At 30.7% G+C, this 26,757-nt stretch overlaps 1 protein-coding gene across 1 annotated transcript in view; it reads left to right on the top strand.

Annotated features, from left to right (window-relative positions):
• The window catches only part of LOC145249028 (uncharacterized), a 75,405-nt gene that overhangs the window by 27,659 nt on the left and 20,989 nt on the right, over nucleotides 1-26,757 (top strand). The window contains exons 8-10 of the mRNA XM_080110886.1: nucleotides 10,648-10,782; nucleotides 12,407-13,625; nucleotides 22,872-23,013. Of these exons, the coding sequence (XP_079967012.1) occupies nucleotides 10,648-10,782; nucleotides 12,407-13,625; nucleotides 22,872-23,013 (1,496 nt within the window). The remainder of the gene's footprint in view (nucleotides 1-10,647; nucleotides 10,783-12,406; nucleotides 13,626-22,871; nucleotides 23,014-26,757) is intronic.

Genomic DNA, 26,757 nt, shown 5'->3' with positions numbered 1-26,757 from the left:
CTTTACTTATCGATAAGGTAGACAATTATGAAAGAAAATAAAAAATAGAATTTGATGAAAATTATCGTAGGACACAGAGTTCAAAAGGGAGGTAATTTATTAGAAAAGAGAAATTTATGAGAATTCTGTATGCTTTACTTATCGATAAGGTAGACAATTATGAAAGAAAATAAAAAATAGAATTTGATGAAAATTATCATAAGACACAGAGTTCAAAAGGGAGGTAATTTATTAGAAAAGAGAAATTTATGAGAATTCTGTATGCTTTACTTATCGATAAGGTAGACAATTATGAATGAAAATAAAAAAATAGAATTTGATGAAAATTATCATAAGACACAGAGTTCAAAAGGGAGGTAATTTATTAGAAAAGAGAAATTTATGAGAATTCTGTATGCTTTACTTATCGATAAGGTAGACAATTATGAATGAAAATAAAAAAATAGAATTTGATGAAAATTATCGTAAAACACAGAGTTCAAAAGGGAGGTAATTTATTAGAAAAGAGAAATTTATGAGAATTCTGTATGCTTTACTTATCGATAAGGTAGACAATTATGAAAGAAAATAAAAAATAGAATTTGATGAAAATTATCATAAGACACAGAGTTCAAAAGGGAGGTAATTTATTAGAAAAGAGAAATTTATGAGAATTCTGTATGCTTTACTTATCGATAAGGTAGACAATTATGAATGAAAATAAAAAAATAGAATTTGATGAAAATTATCGTAAGACACAGAGTTCAAAAGGGAGGTAATTTATTAGAAAAGAGAAATTTATGAGAATTCTGTATGCTTTACTTATCGATAAGGTAGACAATTATGAATGAAAATAAAAAAATAGAATTTGATGAAAATTATCGTAAGACACAGAGTTCAAAAGGGAGGTAATTTATTAGAAAAGAGAAATTTATGAGAATTCTGTATGCTTTACTTATCGATAAAGTAGACAATTATGAATGAAAATAAAAAAATAGAATTTGATGAAAAATATCATAAGACACAGAGTTCAAAAGGGAGGTAATTTATTAGAAAAGAGAAATTTATGAGAATTCTGTATGCTTTACTTATCGATAAGGTAGACAATTATTAAAGAAAATAAAAAATAGAATTTGATGAAAAATATCGTAAGACACAGAGTTCAAAAGGGAGGTAATTTATTAGAAAAGAGAAATTTATGAGAATTCTGTATGCTTTACTTATCGATAAGGTAGACAATTATAAAAGAAAATAAAAAAATAGAATTTGATGAAAATTATCGTAAGACACAGAGTTCAAAAGGGAGGTAATTTATTAGAAAAGAGAAATTTATGAGAATTCTGTATGCTTTACTTATCGATAAGGTAGACAATTATGAAATAAAATAAAAAATAAAATTTGATGAAAATTATCGTAAGACACACAGTTCAAAAGGGAGGTAATTTATTAGAAAAGAGAAATTTATGAGAATTCTGTATGCTTTACTTATCGATAAGGTAGACAATTATGAATGAAAATAAAAAAATAGAATTTGATGAAAATTATCGTAAGACACAGAGTTCAAAAGGGAGGTAATTTATTAGAAAAGAGAAATTTATGAGAATTCTGTATGCTTTACTTATCGATAAGGTAGACAATTATGAAAGAAAATAAAAAAATAGAATTTGATGAAAATTATCGTAAGACACAGAGTTCAAAATAGAGGTAATTTATTAGAAAAGAGAAATTTATGAGAATTCTGTATGCTTTACTTATCGATAAGGTAGACAATTATGAAAGACAATAAAAAAATAGAATTTGATGAAAATTATCGTAAGACACAGAGTTCAAAAGGGAGGTAATTTATTAGAAAAGAGAAATTTATGAGAATTCTGTATGCTTTACTTATCGATAAGGTAGACAATTATGAATGAAAATAAAAAAATAGAATTTGATGAAAATTATCGTAAGACACAGAGTTCAAAAGGGAGGTAATTTATTAGAAAAGAGAAATTTATGAGAATTCTGTATGCTTTACTTATCGATAAGGTAGACAATTATGAAAGACAATAAAAAAATAGAATTTGATGAAAATTATCGTAAGACACAGAGTTCAAAATAGAGGTAATTTATTAGAAAAGAGAAATTTATGAGAATTCTGTATGCTTTACTTATCGATAAGGTAGACAATTATGAAAGACAATAAAAAAATAGAATTTGATGAAAATTATCGTAAGACACAGAGTTCAAAAGGGAGGTAATTTATTAGAAAAGAGAAATTTATGAGAATTCTGTATGCTTTACTTATCGATAAGGTAGACAATTATGAATGAAAATAAAAAAATAGAATTTGATGAAAATTATCGTAAGACACAGAGTTCAAAAGGGAGGTAATTTATTAGAAAAGAGAAATTTATGAGAATTCTGTATGCTTTACTTATCGATAAGGTAGACAATTATGAAAGAAAATAAAAAAATAGAATTTGATGAAAATTATCGTAAGACACAGAGTTCAAAATAGAGGTAATTTATTAGAAAAGAGAAATTTATGAGAATTCTGTATGCTTTACTTATCGATAAGGTAGACAATTATGAAAGACAATAAAAAAATAGAATTTGATGAAAATTATCGTAAGACACAGAGTTCAAAAGGGAGGTAATTTATTAGAAAAGAGAAATTTATGAGAATTCTGTATGCTTTACTTATCGATAAGGTAGACAATTATGAATGAAAATAAAAAAATAGAATTTGATGAAAATTATCGTAAGACACAGAGTTCAAAAGGGAGGTAATTTATTAGAAAAGAGAAATTTATGAGAATTCTGTATGCTTTACTTATCGATAAGGTAGACAATTATGAAAGACAATAAAAAAATAGAATTTGATGAAAATTATCGTAAGACACAGAGTTCAAAAGGGAGGTAATTTATTAGAAAAGAAATTTATGAGAATTCTGTATGCTTTACTGATCGATAAGGTAGACAATTATGAAAGACAATAAAAAAATAGAATTTGATGAAAATTATCGTGAGACACAGAGTTCAAAAGGGAGGTAATTTATTAGAAAAGAGAAATTTATGAGAATTCTGTATGCTTTACTTATCGATAAGGTAGACAATTATGAAAGAAAATAAAAAAATAGAATTTGATGAAAATTATCGTAAGACACAGAGTTCAAAAGGGAGGTAATTTATTAGAAAAGAGAAATTTATGAGAATTCTGTATGCTTTACTTATCGATAAGGTAGACAATTATGAAAGAAAATAAAAAAATAGAATTTGATGAAAATTATCGTAAGACACAGAGTTCAAAAGGGAGGTAATTTATTAGAAAAGAGAAATTTATGAGAATTCTGTATGCTTTACTTATCGATAAGGTAGACAATTATGAAAGAAAATAAAAAAATAGAATTTGATGAAAATTATCGTAAGACACAGAGTTCAAAAGGGAGGTAATTTATTAGAAAAGAGAAATTTATGAGAATTCTGTATGCTTTACTTATCGATAAGGTAGACAATTATGAATGAAAATAAAAAATAGAATTTGATGAAAATTATCGTAAGACAGAGTTCAAAAGGGAGGTAATTTATTAGAAAAGAGAAATTTATGAGAATTCTGTATGCTTTACTTATCGATAAGGTAGACAATTATGAAAGAAAATAAAAAATAGAATTTGATGAAAATTATCGTAGGACACAGAGTTCAAAAGGGAGGTAATTTATTAGAAAAGAGAAATTTATGAGAATTCTGTATGCTTTACTTATCGATAACGTAGACAATTATGAAAGAAAATAAAAAATAGAATTTGATGAAAATTATCGTAGGACACAGAGTTCAAAAGGGAGGTAATTTATTAGAAAAGAGAAATTTATGAGAATTCTGTATGCTTTACTTATCGATAAGGTAGACAATTATGAAAGAAAATAAAAAATAGAATTTGATGAAAATTATCGTAGGACACAGAGTTCAAAAGGGAGGTAATTTATTAGAAAAGAGAAATTTATGAGAATTCTGTATGCTTTACTTATCGATAAGGTAGACAATTATGAAAGAAAATAAAAAATAGAATTTGATGAAAATTATCATAAGACACAGAGTTCAAAAGGGAGGTAATTTATTAGAAAAGAGAAATTTATGAGAATTCTGTATGCTTTACTTATCGATAAGGTAGACAATTATGAACGAAAATAAAAAATAGAATTTGATGAAAAATATCGTAAGACACAGAGTTCAAAAGGGAGGTAATTTATTAGAAAAGAGAAATTTATGAGAATTCTGTATGCTTTACTTATCGATAAGGTAGACAATTATGAATGAAAATAAAAAAATAGAATTTGATGAAAATTATCATAAGACACAGAGTTCAAAAGGGAGGTAATTTATTAGAAAAGAGAAATTTATGAGAATTCTGTATGCTTTACTTATCGATAAGGTAGACAATTATGAAAGAAAATAAAAAATAGAATTTGATGAAAATTATCATAAGACACAGAGTTCAAAAGGGAGGTAATTTATTAGAAAAGAGAAATTTATGAGAATTCTGTATGCTTTACTTATCGATAAGGTAGACAATTATGAATGAAAATAAAAAAATAGAATTTGATGAAAATTATCATAAGACACAGAGTTCAAAAGGGAGGTAATTTATTAGAAAAGAGAAATTTATGAGAATTCTGTATGCTTTACTTATCGATAAGGTAGACAATTATGAATGAAAATAAAAAAATAGAATTTGATGAAAATTATCGTAAAACACAGAGTTCAAAAGGGAGGTAATTTATTAGAAAAGAGAAATTTATGAGAATTCTGTATGCTTTACTTATCGATAAGGTAGACAATTATGAAAGAAAATAAAAAATAGAATTTGATGAAAATTATCATAAGACACAGAGTTCAAAAGGGAGGTAATTTATTAGAAAAGAGAAATTTATGAGAATTCTGTATGCTTTACTTATCGATAAGGTAGACAATTATGAATGAAAATAAAAAAATAGAATTTGATGAAAATTATCGTAAGACACAGAGTTCAAAAGGGAGGTAATTTATTAGAAAAGAGAAATTTATGAGAATTCTGTATGCTTTACTTATCGATAAGGTAGACAATTATGAATGAAAATAAAAAAATAGAATTTGATGAAAATTATCGTAAGACACAGAGTTCAAAAGGGAGGTAATTTATTAGAAAAGAGAAATTTATGAGAATTCTGTATGCTTTACTTATCGATAAGGTAGACAATTATGAAAGAAAATAAAAAATAGAATTTGATGAAAATTATCGTAAGACAGAGTTCAAAAGGGAGGTAATTTATTAGAAAAGAGAAATTTATGAGAATTCTGTATGCTTTACTTATCGATAAGGTAGACAATTATGAAAGAAAATAAAAAATAGAATTTGATGAAAATTATCGTAAGACACAGAGTTCAAAAGGGAGGTAATTTATTAGAAAAGAGAAATTTATGAGAATTCTGTATGCTTTACTTATCGATAAGGTAGACAATTATGAATGAAAATAAAAAATAGAATTTGATGAAAATTATCGTAAGACAGAGTTCAAAAGGGAGGTAATTTATTAGAAAAGAGAAATTTATGAGAATTCTGTATGCTTTACTTATCGATAAGGTAGACAATTATGAAAGAAAATAAAAAATAGAATTTGATGAAAATTATCGTAAGACAGAGTTCAAAAGGGAGGTAATTTATTAGAAAAGAGAAATTTATGAGAATTCTGTATGCTTTACTTATCGATAAGGTAGACAATTATGAAAGAAAATAAAAAATAGAATTTGATGAAAATTATCGTAAGACACAGAGTTCAAAAGGGAGGTAATTTATTAGAAAAGAGAAATTTATGAGAATTCTGTATGCTTTACTTATCGATAAGGTAGACAATTATGAATGAAAATAAAAAATAGAATTTGATGAAAATTATCGTAAGACAGAGTTCAAAAGGGAGGTAATTTATTAGAAAAGAGAAATTTATGAGAATTCTGTATGCTTTACTTATCGATAAGGTAGACAATTATGAAAGAAAATAAAAAATAGAATTTGATGAAAATTATCGTAAGACAGAGTTCAAAAGGGAGGTAATTTATTAGAAAAGAGAAATTTATGAGAATTCTGTATGCTTTACTTATCGATAAGGTAGACAATTATGAAAGAAAATAAAAAATAGAATTTGATGAAAATTATCGTAAGACACAGAGTTCAAAAGGGAGGTAATTTATTAGAAAAGAGAAATTTATGAGAATTCTGTATGCTTTACTTATCGATAAGGTAGACAATTATGAATGAAAATAAAAAATAGAATTTGATGAAAATTATCGTAAGACAGAGTTCAAAAGGGAGGTAATTTATTAGAAAAGAGAAATTTATGAGAATTCTGTATGCTTTACTTATCGATAAGGTAGACAATTATGAAAGAAAATAAAAAATAGAATTTGATGAAAATTATCGTAAGACAGAGTTCAAAAGGGAGGTAATTTATTAGAAAAGAGAAATTTATGAGAATTCTGTATGCTTTACTTATCGATAAGGTAGACAATTATGAAAGAAAATAAAAAATAGAATTTGATGAAAATTATCGTAAGACACAGAGTTCAAAAGGGAGGTAATTTATTAGAAAAGAGAAATTTATGAGAATTCTGTATGCTTTACTTATCGATAAGGTAGACAATTATGAATGAAAATAAAAAAATAGAATTTGATGAAAATTATCATAAGACACAGAGTTCAAAAGGGAGGTAATTTATTAGAAAAGAGAAATTTATGAGAATTCTGTATGCTTTACTTATCGATAAGGTAGACAATTATGAATGAAAATAAAAAAATAGAATTTGATGAAAATTATCGTAAAACACAGAGTTCAAAAGGGAGGTAATTTATTAGAAAAGAGAAATTTATGAGAATTCTGTATGCTTTACTTATCGATAAGGTAGACAATTATGAAAGAAAATAAAAAATAGAATTTGATGAAAATTATCATAAGACACAGAGTTCAAAAGGGAGGTAATTTATTAGAAAAGAGAAATTTATGAGAATTCTGTATGCTTTACTTATCGATAAGGTAGACAATTATGAATGAAAATAAAAAAATAGAATTTGATGAAAATTATCGTAAGACACAGAGTTCAAAAGGGAGGTAATTTATTAGAAAAGAGAAATTTATGAGAATTCTGTATGCTTTACTTATCGATAAGGTAGACAATTATGAATGAAAATAAAAAAATAGAATTTGATGAAAATTATCGTAAGACACAGAGTTCAAAAGGGAGGTAATTTATTAGAAAAGAGAAATTTATGAGAATTCTGTATGCTTTACTTATCGATAAGGTAGACAATTATGAAAGAAAATAAAAAATAGAATTTGATGAAAATTATCGTAAGACAGAGTTCAAAAGGGAGGTAATTTATTAGAAAAGAGAAATTTATGAGAATTCTGTATGCTTTACTTATCGATAAGGTAGACAATTATGAAAGAAAATAAAAAATAGAATTTGATGAAAATTATCGTAAGACACAGAGTTCAAAAGGGAGGTAATTTATTAGAAAAGAGAAATTTATGAGAATTCTGTATGCTTTACTTATCGATAAGGTAGACAATTATGAATGAAAATAAAAAATAGAATTTGATGAAAATTATCGTAAGACAGAGTTCAAAAGGGAGGTAATTTATTAGAAAAGAGAAATTTATGAGAATTCTGTATGCTTTACTTATCGATAAGGTAGACAATTATGAAAGAAAATAAAAAATAGAATTTGATGAAAATTATCGTAAGACAGAGTTCAAAAGGGAGGTAATTTATTAGAAAAGAGAAATTTATGAGAATTCTGTATGCTTTACTTATCGATAAGGTAGACAATTATGAAAGAAAATAAAAAATAGAATTTGATGAAAATTATCGTAAGACACAGAGTTCAAAAGGGAGGTAATTTATTAGAAAAGAGAAATTTATGAGAATTCTGTATGCTTTACTTATCGATAAGGTAGACAATTATGAATGAAAATAAAAAATAGAATTTGATGAAAATTATCGTAAGACAGAGTTCAAAAGGGAGGTAATTTATTAGAAAAGAGAAATTTATGAGAATTCTGTATGCTTTACTTATCGATAAGGTAGACAATTATGAAAGAAAATAAAAAATAGAATTTGATGAAAATTATCGTAAGACAGAGTTCAAAAGGGAGGTAATTTATTAGAAAAGAGAAATTTATGAGAATTCTGTATGCTTTACTTATCGATAAGGTAGACAATTATGAAAGAAAATAAAAAATAGAATTTGATGAAAATTATCGTAAGACACAGAGTTCAAAAGGGAGGTAATTTATTAGAAAAGAGAAATTTATGAGAATTCTGTATGCTTTACTTATCGATAAGGTAGACAATTATGAATGAAAATAAAAAATAGAATTTGATGAAAATTATCGTAAGACAGAGTTCAAAAGGGAGGTAATTTATTAGAAAAGAGAAATTTATGAGAATTCTGTATGCTTTACTTATCGATAAGGTAGACAATTATGAAAGAAAATAAAAAATAGAATTTGATGAAAATTATCGTAAGACAGAGTTCAAAAGGGAGGTAATTTATTAGAAAAGAGAAATTTATGAGAATTCTGTATGCTTTACTTATCGATAAGGTAGACAATTATGAAAGAAAATAAAAAATAGAATTTGATGAAAATTATCGTAAGACACAGAGTTCAAAAGGGAGGTAATTTATTAGAAAAGAGAAATTTATGAGAATTCTGTATGCTTTACTTATCGATAAGGTAGACAATTATGAAAGAAAATAAAAAATAGAATTTGATGAAAATTATCGTAAGACACAGAGTTCAAAAGGGAGGTAATTTATTAGAAAAGAGAAATTTATGAGAATTCTGTATGCTTTACTTATCGATAAGGTAGACAATTATGAATGAAAATAAAAAAATAGAATTTGATGAAAATTATCGTAAGACACAGAGTTCAAAAGGGAGGTAATTTATTAGAAAAGAGAAATTTATGAGAATTCTGTATGCTTTACTTACTCGTGATGAAACAGAAATCACGAAAATTGATAGAGTAGTTATATTTTTATAAAGAAAATTAAATTTTATGTGTAATTCTATCATATCTCCCCATGCAATGCACGCTGTCGACTCTCACTGACCAGGTTTGACTTCCATACATTATTATATTGTGTTTACATGCCTGATAGCCTCTTGTTTGACAGTAGTGACACTGTTGCTGGCGCTTCTTACACTATTTGGACAAAATTTCGGAAATCATAAAACTAAATTTCACATGAAAACAATGGCATCTACGTATTGCTCATATTTTTAAAATGATTATATCCAAAATTTATGAAAATCGATAAGGTAGACAATTATGGAAGAAAATAAAAAATAGAATTTGATGAAAATTATCGTAAGACACTGAGTTCAAAAGGGAGGTTATTTTCTGTTTTGATTCAAACAAGATGGCAGAAATTTTTCACCTACTACCATGATTAAAGTTGATCTGTTTAATAATTCCGTAATATTCAGGTAATTCCGACTGCATAATTTGGAAGCTACCATTGTAACTTACTAGAATTGACAAAAAAAAAATCAGTTGAAACCATTGTTTTGTATTTGAACACTCCATTTACCGACTACAAAATCTCGTCCCATTCTGTAGAAGTGCCCCGTTGCTTTGTATATAACATTCGATATTAAATAATGGTTTATTAATGAGTAGTTACATTTATTTTTGCAATTATTAACCAATACGGTAATACTTTTTCTACCACTCCAGAAAGTACCAGACTCCTGACGCAATCCTTTATTTGTACAAGAGTTAGATGCATCATAAGATGGAGTACTGTTGCTACTTCTTCTGGGGAGATGCTGTTTAAAATACTCTTTTTGGTATTTCTGCATTTATGTATCCACGGTTTCCATAAAGTTACTCTGGTGTTCCTGGCGGATGACAGGAAGAATTGGAAATGGTTGACAAGTAATTTTCTGGATTTATAAGACATTATTATCCAATGTATTACTTTATGGATTTCAGTGGTTGTCGCCGTTCTTAACATAGGGAGGGCGGTAACATTTTGGGTTTTTAAGGCTTGCCCAGCCGTTTCCAGTTATTCCCGTCATCTACCAGGCACACCCGAGTAATTTTATGGGAATCGCCAGTTCATAAATGCAGAAGTACCCTCTTTTCTGTCTTGATAGAATACGGAATCAATTCTGAAATTTAATTGAGGATGTTCTCTTTCCTACAGTTTTTTTTCTCACAGACTATATGTTACTAGTCTTTCTCTACTCGATCATTATCGAGATAGAATGTTTATAAGTAACCGAAAACTGACTGTCTTGTCAGCCATTTTGAAATCAATTTAAAAAATAAAACCAAGGAAGATAACAATAATTCAAAACTTGCTGTATTTATATCGTAATGCATATAAATTCCCATTAATCCCTTAAAAATGATTTTCTTTATCAAAATAAAACTACTTGATCAATTTACGTCATTTTTTTTTTCATTTTATCACACATACGTACATCATACAGATTTCTTTTTAGCTTTGTTTTTTAATATGAGGGATAATTCTGGACAAATTTTGTTTTTATATTTCGTGAATCTATTTTATGAAGCATTTTAAGCATTTATTTTTTTTTAACACAAAATTCTACTTGTATACAATTTTTTTTTAAAATCTGCAGATTCCTATGTTCCTGAGGGTTATATCACTTTTACCCAAGGCAATGAAGATCGAGAAGATACTCATCTAAGATACAGAGACGTGACTTCTCCAATTAATCCGCAAGATCATAATTTGGATAGTTCCGGTAGCAAAGGTAAGGATAAACCTGTTCATTCAGTTGCAGTCATCTAAAATCGATGTTTTGTTGGCCAAAATATGAATTGTACTTTAAGCTGGATGCAGAAAATTGAATGGAGCGAAAGCTTTTGAAGAGAAGGAACAACAATTTTACTTGGACAACTAATAAAGAATAAACAAAGGTGAATAGACAGAACTAGAATACTTGTCCTTATAACGGGCAAAATTAATTCCAAGAACAATTTTCAAAAATGATTATGAAAATTAATATGAATAATATGCAGTTAGAAGATGCCGAAGCAATTAGCCAATCAGTTGTCAGAAGATAAGTTTCATTGAAAGCGTGAGATTTATTAAACCACAAACAAAAAATTTTAAACCGAAAATGATTTTCACCGTATTATGTCAACGTGAAATCTCACCCACCTTTTTCCCAACATCATTAATGAATTTCTATTTAGAAAGCCATTCTTAATATAGAGAAGGGGGGGGTGGAACGTTTTGAATCAATAGTCTAGCAGTCATTGCTTTGGCATCTTCTGCTGATGGAAAGTTGCCGGAGATTGGGTTGTAAACGTGATAAGCACCTTATAAACTAAGCTGTCCCCTGTCCTCAAAATCAATGGAGATTAGACCATTCCTGTAATGATCCAGTTCCCTATGATTTTGCGATGGGTGTAAAGTTCTGAGCAGTTCAAGGAGGTCCACCTTCCCAGGCTTTGCCTTCTCTCTTGTGGAAGGGGGTTAGTTTATTGCTGAGGCATCCTCATCGGAGAAAACCGACAGGGTTGCTCAGGCACTTTTTCTAGATGAGAGTGCCCCTCCTCCAGGGGGTGTTGACTTCTCAATCTCGTTTTCCAACCTTGGTGTCACAGTTCTTGCAATGGCAGAGAACTAAATAACAAGCACGCTATTAAACTCGTGTTTTGCATTACAGAACAAATTCCAAAAATAATCATAAAAATTAATATCCTAAGAAAATTCCATGTTTGTACATACGTTATCACCAAATCGCTCCATCGCCAAAAATGTGAACTCTGGACGTTATTATTTTATATGAATGTTAGTGCAAACACTGGTGATGCATAATTTTTTTTTTGCCAGTTGGAGGGTGTACACGAATAGAATTTTCACATTTCTAAGTTTTTGAGATGAGAATTGACTATTCATATTTGGATTCTTTGGACTATGGTTCTCATCTTGAGTGTTATTTTCATAACTTTCAGCTAATTTAGCTTCCGACCTTCTTCAGATCTATGTTATTAAACTCTGGTATCTTTCTGTCGAACTCAAGAATCCACACAAAATTTCAAACAGAAGCCTTTATTTAATCTACAAGGGTAGTATGTTCTCATTCTATCAGCCATGACTGGGTAGAAGTCCTAATTAATTTGTAATTGTATTTTGAGTGTCACATGCACTGAGGATTGAACCTTCAACCTCCAGAAGTGTATAACTTTATAATTGAATTTTACCAAGTACTTTATCCACTATGCCATGGATCTTTGCAGATTACACATGAAATATGTTGGAGTTTACATTGACTGAAACGTCATAAAAATAACACTTAAGGTGAGAACAGTTGTTTGAAGACTTAATAGAATTTCTACATTTTATATTTGTTTGTCTTGAAATTTCAGATTCCTATGATGCCGAAGATGAAAGCACAGTGTTTTCCCGGACAGGAGCTTTGACCATTCGGAGTAGTTCCGGTTCCAGTGGAGGACTAGCCGCTGCGTTGGGCCTCTCTCCGAATAACAGTGGGGATAACGATGATATTCTTGCTCCATCTTTGGTCGGAATTCTTCCACGAGAATCGCAAGACGTTTCTCAAGAAGTCTGTTCAGCTTTGTCCACAAATCTACATTCCTCTCAGCTCCCAGACAATAAACAAATGGTTGCCGACAATTCCAGAGAAAATGTCCATGCGATGGCCCGTCTTGGTATCAACTCTCCCAATGACTATGAAGCTAAATATTTTCCAGATCGAGGTTATTCTTCTGATCCCTGTCGATCGACATGGGACTCATCGGTGTGTGATTTTCAAATCGGCCCCAATGAAGTTTTTTCGATGTTTCCAGAAAATAGATACAAATCTTTTGTTGGCAAGAACAAATTCCAGCTACCATTGCCAGATAATCAGAAAGACTATAATCCCCTTGGAACTAATCCGTCTTCCTTGCAGGATCCAGAAATTCATCCTGGCCAGAGCCTCTTACAGTTGCCATTTCCATCTCGGAACCCATTAACCGACCCTTATACAAGGACATCTAACTTTTCTCTGCCAACTTCGGAAAAGAACCAGACAACAACAAATGGAAAAAGTGGCGGCTCCAAGGATGGCTCCATCTTAGGTTTGAAACCTCCTACCTCACAGAATGAAAGAACGTTTCTATCGGAAAGATCAGAGGTAGATCTAGAGCAGTTTAATCTAGGCTACTTGACGACCTCTACGGCATTCTCAACATCCGCAGAGAACAAAATGCCAAGATCTTATTTTGATCTGGAACCACATGGCTCGGCTTTTGATGGCTTTATTCAGGGGCCAACATCTACGACATCATCTAATAGTCTGTTCTCTACTGATTTACCTGTGAGTGTTGAAGATCAGCATCCTTCATCAACCTGTGAGACAAGTTCATCTCCTGCCCTACTAACAAATGCCCCAATGATAGACATTGGTAATGGTATCGTTTCGGGCAATGAGATGCACGGCAATTCTAATAAACCCGAAACCCTTGTTGAACTTTTGTTACAGCTCGGACTTTTAAAATATCAGACCATCTTCGAAGAACAAGATGTGGATTTACAAGTGTTTCTTTCTCTCACGGATAATGACTTGAAGGAGATTGGAATCAAGTAAGTGAATGAAATTTATTTTATTTGTGAACGATGATGAACTTAACACAAAGAAATAAAAAGAAAATCTGGCACTTTTTTATATTTATATAATCTTTTTTTTTTGTTATTTATATAATTTTTTTGTTATTTATAAATTTTTTTTTTATTTATATAATCATCTTTTTTTTTATTTATATAATTTTTTTGTTATTTATATAATTTTTTTATTTATTTATATAATCATCATTTTTGTTATTTATATAATCATGTTTTTTATTTATATAATCATGTTTTTTTTATTTATATAATCATGTTTTTTGTTGTTATTTATATAATCTTTTTTGTTGTTATTTATATAATGTTTTTTTTTTGTTATTTATATAATCATCTTTTTTTTTTGTTATTTATATAATCATCTTTTTTTTGTTATGTTTTTTTTATTTATATAATCATGTTTTTTTTTATTTATATAATCATGTTTTTTTTTTGTTATTTATATAATCATCTTTTTTTTTTATTTATATAATCATCTTTTTTTTTTGTTATTTATATAATCTTTTTTTTTGTTATTTATATAATCTTTTTTTTTGTTATTTATATAATCTTTTTTTTTGTTATTTATATAATCATCTTTTTTTTGTTATTTATATAATCATCTTTTTTTTGTTATTTATATAATCATCTTTTTTTTGTTATTTATATAATCATCTTTTTTTTGTTATTTATGTTTTTTTTTATTTATATAATCATCTTTTTTTTTATTTATATAATCATGTTTTTTTTATTTATATAATCATGTTTTTTTTTTATTTATATAATCATGTTTTTTTTTTATTTATATAATCATGTTTTTTTTTTGTTATTTATATAATCATGTTTTTTTTATTCTAGTTGTTCGCTTTTATTTTTTTAGGTAAAGTGAAACGGTTCCTTTTTCTCTCTCTCTCTCCTCCATTCAAGTCTAGAGAAAGATGGGGGTAAAGACAGTCTGTAGTATCAAATTTATCTATTTATTTTGGAATTTTATACAGATCAATATTTTTGGTTTGCCATTACTGATAATGTTTCTCGAATAGATTGCTATTTTTTAATCAAATATTTTTAAGCTATTTAACAAAGCCGTTCAAGGGGAACTCATGACTATTAATCGAATTACTACTAGTACAGGTGGCCACAACATCAACAAACTGAGATGAATGAATACGTAGGCAAATGTATTTCATGTCAAACCAGAAACCTGAGAAAGCAACAACCTCAAATGCATTTGATATTTCCACATCTTCCCTACAGTTTCGGGCAATTAGTGCATAGTGATTGGTCTAATAAGAATGCAAAAACGGTGGTGCATCTGTTGTTGGATAAGATTTTCCCAAGATTCAGTTGTTAACAGACAATGGGTTCAAAAATGTTAACAAAGTGATGAAGAAGGCATTGGAAAACCTCAAGATACATCATGTGACCACGTCATTTTATCCCCCCAAAATAAATGGTTAATAGAAAAGAATTCATAGGATGATGCACGACATTTTAGCGAACAATGCACAGTCATGGGATATATATATATATATATATATATATATATATATATATAAACCAAATGTTGGCAGCTGTCAGATTCCATGTACAGATGATAGTCTTTGTCACTGATTCTGAAGAAAAACCGCAAAAGATCTTAACAACAGTAAGTGACAAAAGCAAAAACGAAGGATTACAGCTCAATGCAAAAACGAAGACGGAACGCATCGAAAAAAGCTGTTGTACCACAATGCAATATCGCCTGTGAGGGAGGTAGAATCAGACAAGTAAACACCTTAGTTGTACTATTACCCCAGATGGCAAGTGTGACACAGAAATCAAGAAGAGAATTGGACAATCTAAGACAATTCTTAACAGCATGAAATGCATTTTTGCCAACAGTAAAATAAGCCTCAAGACAAAGATACATGTTATGAGAGCCTATGTATGGTCCATTCTGCTATACGGATGTGAATGATGGACCCTAATCAAGGACACAGAATAGCGACTAAAAGCAGTGGAGATGTGGTTCATCTGGAGAATCATGAAAGTCTCATGGACAAAAATTGTTAAAAATGCACAAGTAATGGACATGACTGGATACGAGAGATCCCTTCTCAATATCATCAGAGAAAGACAGCTCAAACTTTTCAGCCATATAATCAGGGCTGATGGACTAGAGAAACTGTTATCGAGTGGGGAAATATGTGGAAACAAAATGAGAGGAAGACAATGCAGAAAATTCACAGTCTAAACAAATTTGCAACGAATAAAGAGGGCACCAACAATGAGCTCATGAACAAAACTGAGAACGGTGAAAAATAGAAATCGATAATCATCAATGTCTGCAAGACCGGATTGGATGCTGGAAGAAGAAGCTAGTACGTCTACCACTAGTTTTTCTGTCATAGACAATGTCTAAGAAAATAGAATTTTGAATGAAGGCCTGAAGGCCCTGCACTGTCAACCAAGCTCCAGCCTTGTCTCTGGTCCTGGATAAGATCTAAAACTATATTCAGTGGCGAGGCCCCAGCTTGCGAGCTTTGGGGAGTGTAGAGCCACCCTTTAATTACCATTGCTCCCAGGTCCACTCTGACCCAGAGTGGTAGTACCTGTTAGGGTCCCAGCTATGGGTTAAATAGAATCCGACTTGAAAACAACAAATATATTCTATTAAAAAATTTTCCTTCAAAATCACTGGATTCGGCATTAAATAACGTGAAAAGGGTTGATATGCCGTAAAACAAAACCAACCAGCCTTGTCTCATTATTGCATCCCTGTGCTTTTTTTACTACTTTAATGGAATATGCTCTGAACTCGTAGCACTTGTGCAGTTCTCGGAAAGAAACTTTGTTCATGGAATTTACATTCAGATTTAGGCACAGATAGAGATTGGAGGAAATTGTTGACAGTGGTTGTAGTGAGGCAAATGTGTGTTGTGAATGTTTTGCAGAAGGAAGGCCATAGATTGAAGCTCAGTCGAACACTTGCCATGAAAATAATGACAGACTAGAAATAGACTTGCAACATCTTATGCGAGAAAAAAGTTGCAAAGAAGAGAAAAGGACATCACCTTCTAAGTTTTGAAAACTCTGCTTGTTTGTTGCCATGCACACTGGATGATATCATTTGTGATATGACAAAATCATGACCTCCACATTAAGAAAAGAAGAACAATCAGTAGCAAATATATCGAATTATTAAGTTTGTTTTGTCAGAAATCTTCAGAAAGTGACCACAACTAAAGAAAAGATACTCTTTCACCAAGATAATGCAGCACATCATGTTGACACACTGTTTCTCATTACATCACCTAAGTTAAGCAATGTTGAGCCGAGTCAGTACTTAAGTGGGTGACCATTTGGGACTACCAGGTGCTGTATGTTCTCTCCGCTTATCTCTGCATTGCTTCTAGTCAACCTGAACTTTTTCTTACCACTGGAATCAAGCAGTGCCAACTTGCGAGAGAAATGGTTAGTTATTGCGCAACTTTTGCCTCATAATTCAGCAAGTCTCATCCCTCATCCCTCCAGGATAATCAGATGGTCCTTGTTGTTCCGACGGACGAACATCCGCATCCACACTATTTAAAGTCAATTACAATGATAGCAAAACCATATGAATTGTATCTTAAATTGCTTCCTCACCCACCCTATTATCTAGATTTGGTGCCCAGTGAGTACTGACCATTTACAGACCTTAAAAGAATGCTCGATGGAAAGAGATTTGGATTCATTGAAAAAAAGTAAAGTGATAGCGGAAAATGAGACGAAAGACAAAAAAAATGCTTTGAATTGTTAGAGAAACCTTGGAATCCTTCTTATTCTAGGGCAAAACACTATGTTGATAATGTATTATAATTTTTTTTTTTTTTTTTTTTAGTTTTTTACACTCACCACTTATCAAGGCCTGGGAGAGGGGCACTCGAGGATAAGAGTTAATGGGTATACATTAGTCAATATGATTATATCGTAAACACAAGTAGTGGGAATTTTGTAACTTGGATTACTTACGGGGACGGTTCATCAAGAACTTGTTTACATTGGACTTGAAGACAATCATATTGTAGTCAGCTGGAAAGCAGGCAATCGGAATAGAGTTCCACAGGTGTGTAGTTCTAAGAAAGAAACTTTGTTCATGGAATCTGCATTTAGGTTTAGACACAGATAAAGAGTGTGGGAAATTATTGATAGTGGTTTTGGCTAGACGAGTGTTTTTCGTGAAAGTTTGGCGAAGGGGGAACATAGATTGAAGCTCAGATAAAATCACCATGAAAATAACGATAAAGCAGAGACATCTCTTCTGTGGGAAAGAGATTGCACGGAAGAGAAAAGAGCATCCCCCACTAAGCTACGGAGTCTATTTTGAACTTTGTTAAGGCAGGATAAGCTGCTTGTAGCAGCTCCTGCCCAGATGTGGCAACAGTACTCCATCGTTGGCCGTACCTGGCCTTTATATAGGTAGACAATTGCATCAGGAGTGAGATATCTACTGGAGTGGTAGAAGGATCCCACCATTTTTCCAGCGACGTTGGCAATGGATTTGATATACATGTTCCATTTCAGATCGGGAGTAAAGGTCAAGCCCAAAAGCTTGTCAAAACATGAAGCTTTCCCAAGACGTGAGTCATTCATTTCAATTGATGCCAGATGGGTATCAGAGCATTGATGATGTAAAGATAGAAGCTTAGTTTTAGATGCATTAAAAGTAACCAGCCACCTCTTTCCCCATTGTAGCACATGTTCAAGATCAGAGGAGAGAGAATCAAAGAGAACTTGGTCGTTTACGGTCTTTGATCTGCTGTCGTAGTATCTATTTAGTGATTAGTTATTGCTTGCCTTTTAAAGTCTTTGTGGAATTTTATGCAGAATAAATGTTCGAGAAGTTTGTCTGCATAGCTTGTGGAAAGGAAGTCGGATGCAATTTAATTTTTTGTGGTGATCTCAATCATGTGATGCACAAGCAATGTAGCGGAATTACTGGTTTTGCTTGAGAGATGATAACGAGTTTGTATGTACAAAGTGTAATACAATTAAGATGAATGAGAACTCGCATAAGAAAATATAATTGGATGGTAAAACTATTGAGAAGTTTTGTTATCATAGTGGTACTATTGAAGCACAGGAAGGAGCAGGTGCTAGGGTGATTGCAAGAGCTAGAAGTGGATGGAGTAAGTTTAGCAAACTGAATATGTGTAAAAAAAAAAAAGAAAACACACGTCCTCGGTGAGGGTTGAGGATATGTGTTGCATCCATACAATGAGAATCCTACAAAGCATCATTAATGTGAATTTTATCAAAATTAATTGTTTTTTAATAGTTTTTTAATAGTTTTAAATGTGGAACCTGGCCGATGAGTTGTGAATCTCAATAGGCTAGAAGTGTTTGACAAATGCTGCTGCCAAATTCTGCAGGTCCACTGGCACCATTTTGTTTCCAATACCCAAGTCGGGATGTGATGTAGGAATATTCCTCTCAATCATTCTCTTTTAAAGAGATTTTGCTGGTGCGGCCATGCTGCATGCTTCAACCCAGGAGAGTTCATCCACAAAGCAATAACTCCAGAACAACTCCAAGATTGGCAAAGATACCAGGAGGTCTGCTGAAGACGTAGTTACATGCCATCGAAACCAATGTCAAATCTTTTGTTTCTTTTTTTGTAAACTTTACTGCTGCAAAGTGTTATGCGTCTTGTGAGATAACTGTAGATGATGATACCATGCAAGATGATAGCAACCATGATATCATGATATTATTATACACACCTCAGACAATATGCAACATACTCCAGAAAGCTTTACCACATGCTTGAGAATAAAATTTTTCCACTTATCCCAGGCGATCAGCCTATGTTAGTAGCAGCATGTTAGTATCAACTTTTATTTAGTCAGTCCATCTCTTTATTGGTTGTCCTCTGGAGTTTTCTAGAATGAAATCTTGATTTTTTTTTTTTTTTTTTTTTTTTTTCTGGTCAATGGTAGCTTGGAAATATATTCAAATTCTGGTCAATGGTAGCTTGGAAATATATTCAAATTCTGGTCAATGGTAGCTTGGAAATATATTCAAATTCTGGTCAATGGTAGCTTGGAAATATATTCAAATTCTCCTAATCGCTTTTTTGAATAATAGTGTTGATGGATTTGTTATGTTTAGTGATGGGACGATTCTAATATTTTTCTATATTTCTGATTTTTATACAATGATTGATTTCATGTAATATCCCCGATTTAATATAAAAACCCATGTGATATATGTATGCATTTTCACAGTCGTAAACACATTTCGGGGGGGGGGGGTCTATAGATGTTAGTTTTAATGGTAGTTTAAAATCAATAAATATTTATCAGTTTACTATTTGTGTCAGCAATGGTAAATTTAAGTTAAAAAAAGACAAAGAATAGGCACAATTTTTAAATTTTTTTTCTGATTCTCGATTCTGGTTAAACATCACAACATTAATTTCTGATATTGGCATTTCTCATCTATTTTGCCAAGTTACTCCAAGGATAGTTTTCAAATTTTCATTTCAAAGATCTTGTTCATGTTGCATACACAGCAAGATGACTGATTACAAAATCCCTAAAAAGGGTTTGTTCTTAAAATAATCTCCTATACGGTTTCTTTACATAGTCTGATAGCCAAAAAACATGTCCAAACCACTGTAAATGTTTCTTTTTTTTTTCTTTTTTTTTTTTTTTGAATAATATTGATGGATTTATTTATATCAAACATCTTTATAACATATGAATTTCTTAGTTGTTCCCACATAGTTATTTCTGAGATAATTCTTAAACATTTCATTTTAAAACTATTCAGCTTCCTCTCATGCTCTGCAAGTATAGTCCATGTTTCACCTGCATATGCATCGTAATTTCAGACATTAATACGTTCTTCCTCCTCCATTTTTTCTTTCTTAGGCTTTCAAGTGCCGAAGTTGCCATTCATATTTTTCATAATGTGATAACCGTGCAGAGAGTCCAAAAGATGAGGTCGTGATTAGCATGTGTCTGCTGCAAGGAAATGGTCTCCGCACGCGGGCATGATCTCTGAACCATTTGATTGTGATACGCGGGTAGTTATGCAGAATAGATGCTGCTGGGAGGCCAAAATAATTAAATAAAAAGAGACATCTTTTTTTTTTTTTTTTTTGTTTAAGAGTTGGTTTTGTTTTTAACCGTAATTAGCTCGCATACTTACAGAGCTGTTTAAAGAGAAATGTCAGTACATATCAACTTTTGAGCCACAGTCACTTCCCTACTACTGCTTATATTATGAGCAAACCTTCACTGTTTTTGATGAAAGGAATTACTTAACCAAATACATCTAAAGGTCCCTGGTTCATTCCCGGATTTCGGCATCATAACCAAACACATTTTCATTCTGCTAACGTCGGGTGAAGATCCAGCAAAATGGCTGATTATGAAATCCATAAAGAGGCTTTGTATTATTTTGATTCTTTAAACTACTTTGAATTAATTACAAATTTGTCTGTTGTCTCATCTCAAGATAACAGTAGGCACGAATGTCCGTATTTATTGGGCACTTGTTTGGCCAATCCTTCTCTAAGTATGTGAGACTTGGCTGATGAGAGATGCAGATTTCAAAAAGTTGGTTTTATTTGACCTCCAATGAATTCTACAGGTTTGCTGGCACCATTTTGTCTTCAATAGACAAATCTGGACATGGTGCAGCATCCTCCTCAACCAAGGCTTTTTAAAGAGGAGACTTTATTGGTTTGGCCATGCTGCGAGCTGCAACACAGGAGAGTTTATTCATGAAGCCATAGCTTCAGAACTGCTCCAAAATAGGCCGAACACCTGGGAAGCCAGTTGAAGTTGTAGTTACACATAATCAAAACCAATGACAAACCTATCTCCGGTCCACAGGTCTATGGTATTCATCATTGGTCTCAGGACTGGCTGCCTATAATTATCTTCACTGCTGCAAACCATTGTGTATGGTGTGCATTCAATCGGGGTTCTGTGTGTTCTATGAAAGGAGCCAGCTCAACCCATCCTTGGTGAATGCTGCCAAAACTGTTCTCATCTTCAGTGTTATTTTTCACGTTTCGATTGATGTAACCCCCGACCTTCTTCAGGTGTGTCTTGTTAAAATCTCAAACCTGTATTGGTAAACTCTTTAAGTAATTCACGACTGTATTTTGTGTCGGCCACACTGAGGATTGAACCTTCAACCTCCAGAAGAGTGCAACTTTACAACTGGATTTTACAAGTATTTTATCCACTACGCCTCGGATCCTTACAGACTTCTACCCGGTTATGACTGACAGAACAAGCACATGCTACCCCTGTGGATTAAATAAAATGTTCCATTTAAAATTCAGATCAGATTCTGGAGTTCAATAGAAAGATGCCAGAGTTCAACAAGACACACTTGGAGAGGTTTGGATGATCAACAAAAGTTTTGTGAAACTCTCAAGATGAGAATAGTAGTCTGAGTAATCCAAACAATACTAATAATCCTCATCTCAAAAATTTATAAGCTCAGAACTTGTTTATAATTCACCCTAAATAAGAAGTGTCACTTATCATATGCAACTGTGTTTAATAATATAATCTGTTTGACATATCTATTTGTGGCTCGTGATTGTCTTGATGGACACGCTACTGTAAAAACAACACAACAAATAAGAAAGCGTTATTTCGTAAGGTTAAATTAAAAAATTTAAGAAAAACGAGTAATGCATATTTTTTTATTAAATGAAAACTCATATTTTGCTTCTTTTTTTTTTGTTTTTATTTTATTTTTTACTTGTTTTTAATTTTTATATAAAAAATAATTTTTCATTTAATAAAAAATTTATACAGCATTACTCAGTTTTCTAAAATTTTCGACTTTAACACAAGTTGTAAGGATGGCTTAAGTGTGGCTTTGGACCCAAACGCTATCTATTGTCGTGTTGCGTCAACCTTCTTTGTCCTATGCTGAGATTCTTCTCTTCTCATTCTTCTCAAACCCACGTAATCCACCAGGTTTTAACTCGACTATCCCATCTCCTAAATGTATCTATTTTTTACCAGAAATTCAGTCTGTCTGTCCCTCAGTTACCCTCAACTGTACTTCCTTCAGAATCTTCTATATCAATTCTTTTCTGGCTAGTTGTTGGTGGCTTCGTTTATTTTATACAACACAATTGATTTGTCAGCTTTATGTTGTCATCCATTTCCAGGGGTAGTCTGCAGCGTTACACATTCCATAACATCTACTTTTATGATTGTTTTATGTCAGGTTATTTGGACCTCGTCGCAAGATGACCAGTGCTATTGCTCGTTGGCACAGTGATGTCCGTTCGCCCTCTGATGGTTTAGAGAGAGCCTACGCTGACCGCTTGGAAGCTGAAATGCAAGAAATGGCCATACAACTTCATCAGGTAAAATTACCACATACAAACGAAGTAGGGATGAAGAACCCAGGTTTAGACAAGAACGAAGTTTAGTTGACACCAGTTAAACCTTCACCCTAGCACGGTCAAGTAGATTTTCATGACAAAGAGTGCATTGTTTATATATTTACAAAACTTTAATTAATCTTTGGATTGATATTTTTATTAAAAAATAAATAAAAATAAATTTTGGCACTTCCTTCCCCCAAAATGAAATTATAAGCAAGAGCAAAAAAGGGCAGATTATTATTGTTATTATTAGTATTATTATTATTATTATTATTGTTATTATTATTATTGTTATTATTATTGTTATTATTATTATTATTATTATTATTGTTATTATTATTATTATTATTATTATTGTTATTGTTATTGTTATTATTATTATTATTATTGTTATTATTATTATTGTTATTATTATTATTGTTATTATTATTATTATTGTTATTATTATTATTATTATTATTATTATTATCATTATTATTAGTAGTAGTAGTATTATTATTTATTATTAGTATTAGTATTATTAGTATTAGTATTATTATTATTAGTATTATTACTATTGTTATTATTGTTATTATTATTAGTAGTAGTATTATTATTATTTATTATTATTATTAGGAGTATTATTATTTATTATTATTAGTATTTTTAGTAGTATTATTATTTATTATTATTAGTAGTATTATTATTAGTAGTATTATTATTTTATTATTTTATTTTTATTATTATTATTATTTATTATTATTTATTATTATTATTATTAGTATTATTATTATTATTTATTTATTTTTTAATAAAAATATCAATTCAGAGATTAATTAACATTGTGTAAATATATAAAAAAAAAATGCACTCTTGTTCAGGAAAATCTGCTCAAACATGCCAAGGTAAAAGTTAAACCAGTGTCGACCAAACTCTGTTCTTTTCTAAGTGAAGCTGGTCAGATCCTTACTTTGTCCTAACATACTTGCACGCGTCTTTAAAAAGCATGAACTTGTTGCAATATTTTGGGCATGCTGAGGTTTGGGTGATTCTACTTATAAGCTTGGGTTATAAGAATGAACCAACCAGATGCCAGAATCAGTTTATAAAATATACTAAATCTTTGAATTCTTCAGTTATAACTTTCCGTCTTGACACAAAAAGCTATGCTGATTCCTGACTGGATTAATTCTTTACCTGGAAAAGTTTCTCTGACTGCATTTATTCTACCATTTTTTTTGGTGCTTAGAACAACTACATTCTTCTATTCCAAGAATGCCTCTTCACTGTGTGTCTATTTGTATTGTTTTATTTTTATTTATATGTTGATTGAAGGGTTTCGAGATTTAAGATTTTAGCATAGGGGAGATGGAACTTTGGAACTCCCTTCCGGGATTCTGCTTTCCCAACTGCAATGATATGCAGAAGTTCAAGTGTAATGTTCACAAACATCTTTCTACTCATCTCCCTTCATAATGACCCGCTAATTAAGTCCCTGATACTAGCCCCCCTGCTTCAAAGTGGCACTGTGCCTTGTTTGAGGTGAAAATTGAATAAAAAAAAAAAAAAAAAAACTGTAAGTGAAAGATTGAAAAATAGGTGAAGACAGCAGAAGACCTGAACAACCAACAGACCTCTACAAAGTCAAGTAAAATAACAATTCATGAACTAACACAAAAAATGAAAGAAAAAGAAAATAATGAAGCAGTAATAATGTAGTATACAAAATGTAATTTTTTTTTTTTTTAAATTCAAAAATAAAACCTGTAGTGATAGTGCATTTTTTTCAAAAAACAGTTTTTAAAATATTTTATTTTGAACTTTGTTGAAAACATTTTATAGTTTGAAAATAGATTTATCAAACATTTTATAGTTTGAAAATAGATTTATCAAACATTTTATAGTTTGAAAATAGATTTATCAAACATTTTATAGTTTGAAAATAGATTTATCAAACATTTTATAGTTTGAAAATAGATTTATCAAACATTTTATAGTTTGAAAATAGATTTATCAAACATTTTATAGTTTGAAAATAGATTTATCAAACATTTTATAGTTTGAAAATAGATTTATCAAACATTTTATAGTTTGAAAATAGATTTATCAAACATTTTATAGTTTGAAAATAGATTTATCAAACATTTTATAGTTTGAAAATAGATTTATCAAACATTTTATAGTTTGAAAATAGATTTATCAAACATTTTATAGTTTGAAAATAGATTTATCAAACATTTTATAGTTTGAAAATAGATTTATCAAACATTTTATAGTTTGAAAATAGATTTATCAAACATTTTATAGTTTGAAAATAGATTTATCAAACATTTTATAGTTTGAAAATAGATTTATCAAACATTTTATAGTTTGAAAATAGATTTATCAAACATTTTATAGTTTGAAAATAGATTTATCAAACATTTTATAGTTTGAAAATAGATTTATCAAACATTTTATAGTTTGAAAATAGATTTATCAAACATTTTATAGTTTGAAAATAGATTTATCAAACATTTTATAGTTTGAAAATAGATTTATCAAACATTTTATAGTTTGAAAATAGATTTATCAAACATTTTATAGTTTGAAAATAGATTTATCAAACATTTTATAGTTTGAAAATAGATTTATCAAACATTTTATAGTTTGAAAATAGATTTATCAAACATTTTATAGTTTGAAAATAGATTTATCAAACATTTTATAGTTTGAAAATAGATTTATCAAACATTTTATAGTTTGAAAATAGATTTATCAAACATTTTATAGTTTGAAAATAGATTTATCAAGCACTTGTTCATGTCATCCTTCTCTACAGCTGCAAAACTTGACAACGAGAGCTCCAGATCTCAAAAGGCTAAAACGTGTTTGACCTATAGTACCTCTACCAAATTCTGCAGCTCTGCTGGCACTATTCTCTCTCCAATACCCGAATCGGGACGCAATGCAGGATCATCTCCCTCAACAATCTCTTTTCAAATGGAGAGTTGTTGTGCCATGCTGTGCGCCGCAACCCATAAGAGTTCATCCACAAAGCAATAGCTCTAGAACTATTCCAAGGTCCACAAAGACATCAGGAAGATCAGTTGAAGAATTAGTTTGCACACCATCAAAGCCAACATCCAAACTAGCTCTGGGCCACAGGTATACAATGTTTGCCATTGATTGCCTATCATTATTTTGGCCGCTGTTGATTGCCATGCAAGATTTGCGTTTGTCCAGGATGCCGTGTGTTCTACAGGAGTAATGTCACCTCAAGTCAAAATAAATCATATTATAAATGATTTCATTTTTAGTTTGTTATATATGTTCTAAAGTTATCTTTTACTTGGAGGGTCACCACTTATCAAGGCCCAGAGGCCACTTAAGGATAAGGGTTAAGCATTAGGTAGATGGTGAGAAAAGATCAGTCACAATGGAATTGAGCAAGACGAGATTATCTAAATGGACGACTAGATAGGAATTTATTCACATTAGATTAATAAAGAACGCAAGAGAGTTGTATGCTCAGTCCATCAAGTCCAAAGTAGCTGAGCAGCGGCTTGGTTCCCACCAGTTTTGGCAAATAACAAACAGAATCCTGAACAGAAGCGTGTGCTCCATCATCAATGGACCTGAGGTAATCTTGTCAGCTTCAGACAAAGCCAAACTCTTTGCCAAGAACTTTGCAGCTAATTCTACCCTTTGTAACCAAGGCCACCAACCCCCAATATTTCCTCCTGTATCAGAAAACACACATAT

Source organism: Euprymna scolopes, chromosome 27 (genome assembly GCF_053919585.1).
Source record: "Euprymna scolopes isolate OS-2025 chromosome 27, ASM5391958v1, whole genome shotgun sequence".
Classification (NCBI taxonomy): Eukaryota; Metazoa; Mollusca; class Cephalopoda; order Sepiida; family Sepiolidae; genus Euprymna; species Euprymna scolopes.
The sequence above is the reverse complement of the archived record's forward strand: the minus strand, read 5'-3'. Positions and strand labels throughout refer to the sequence as shown.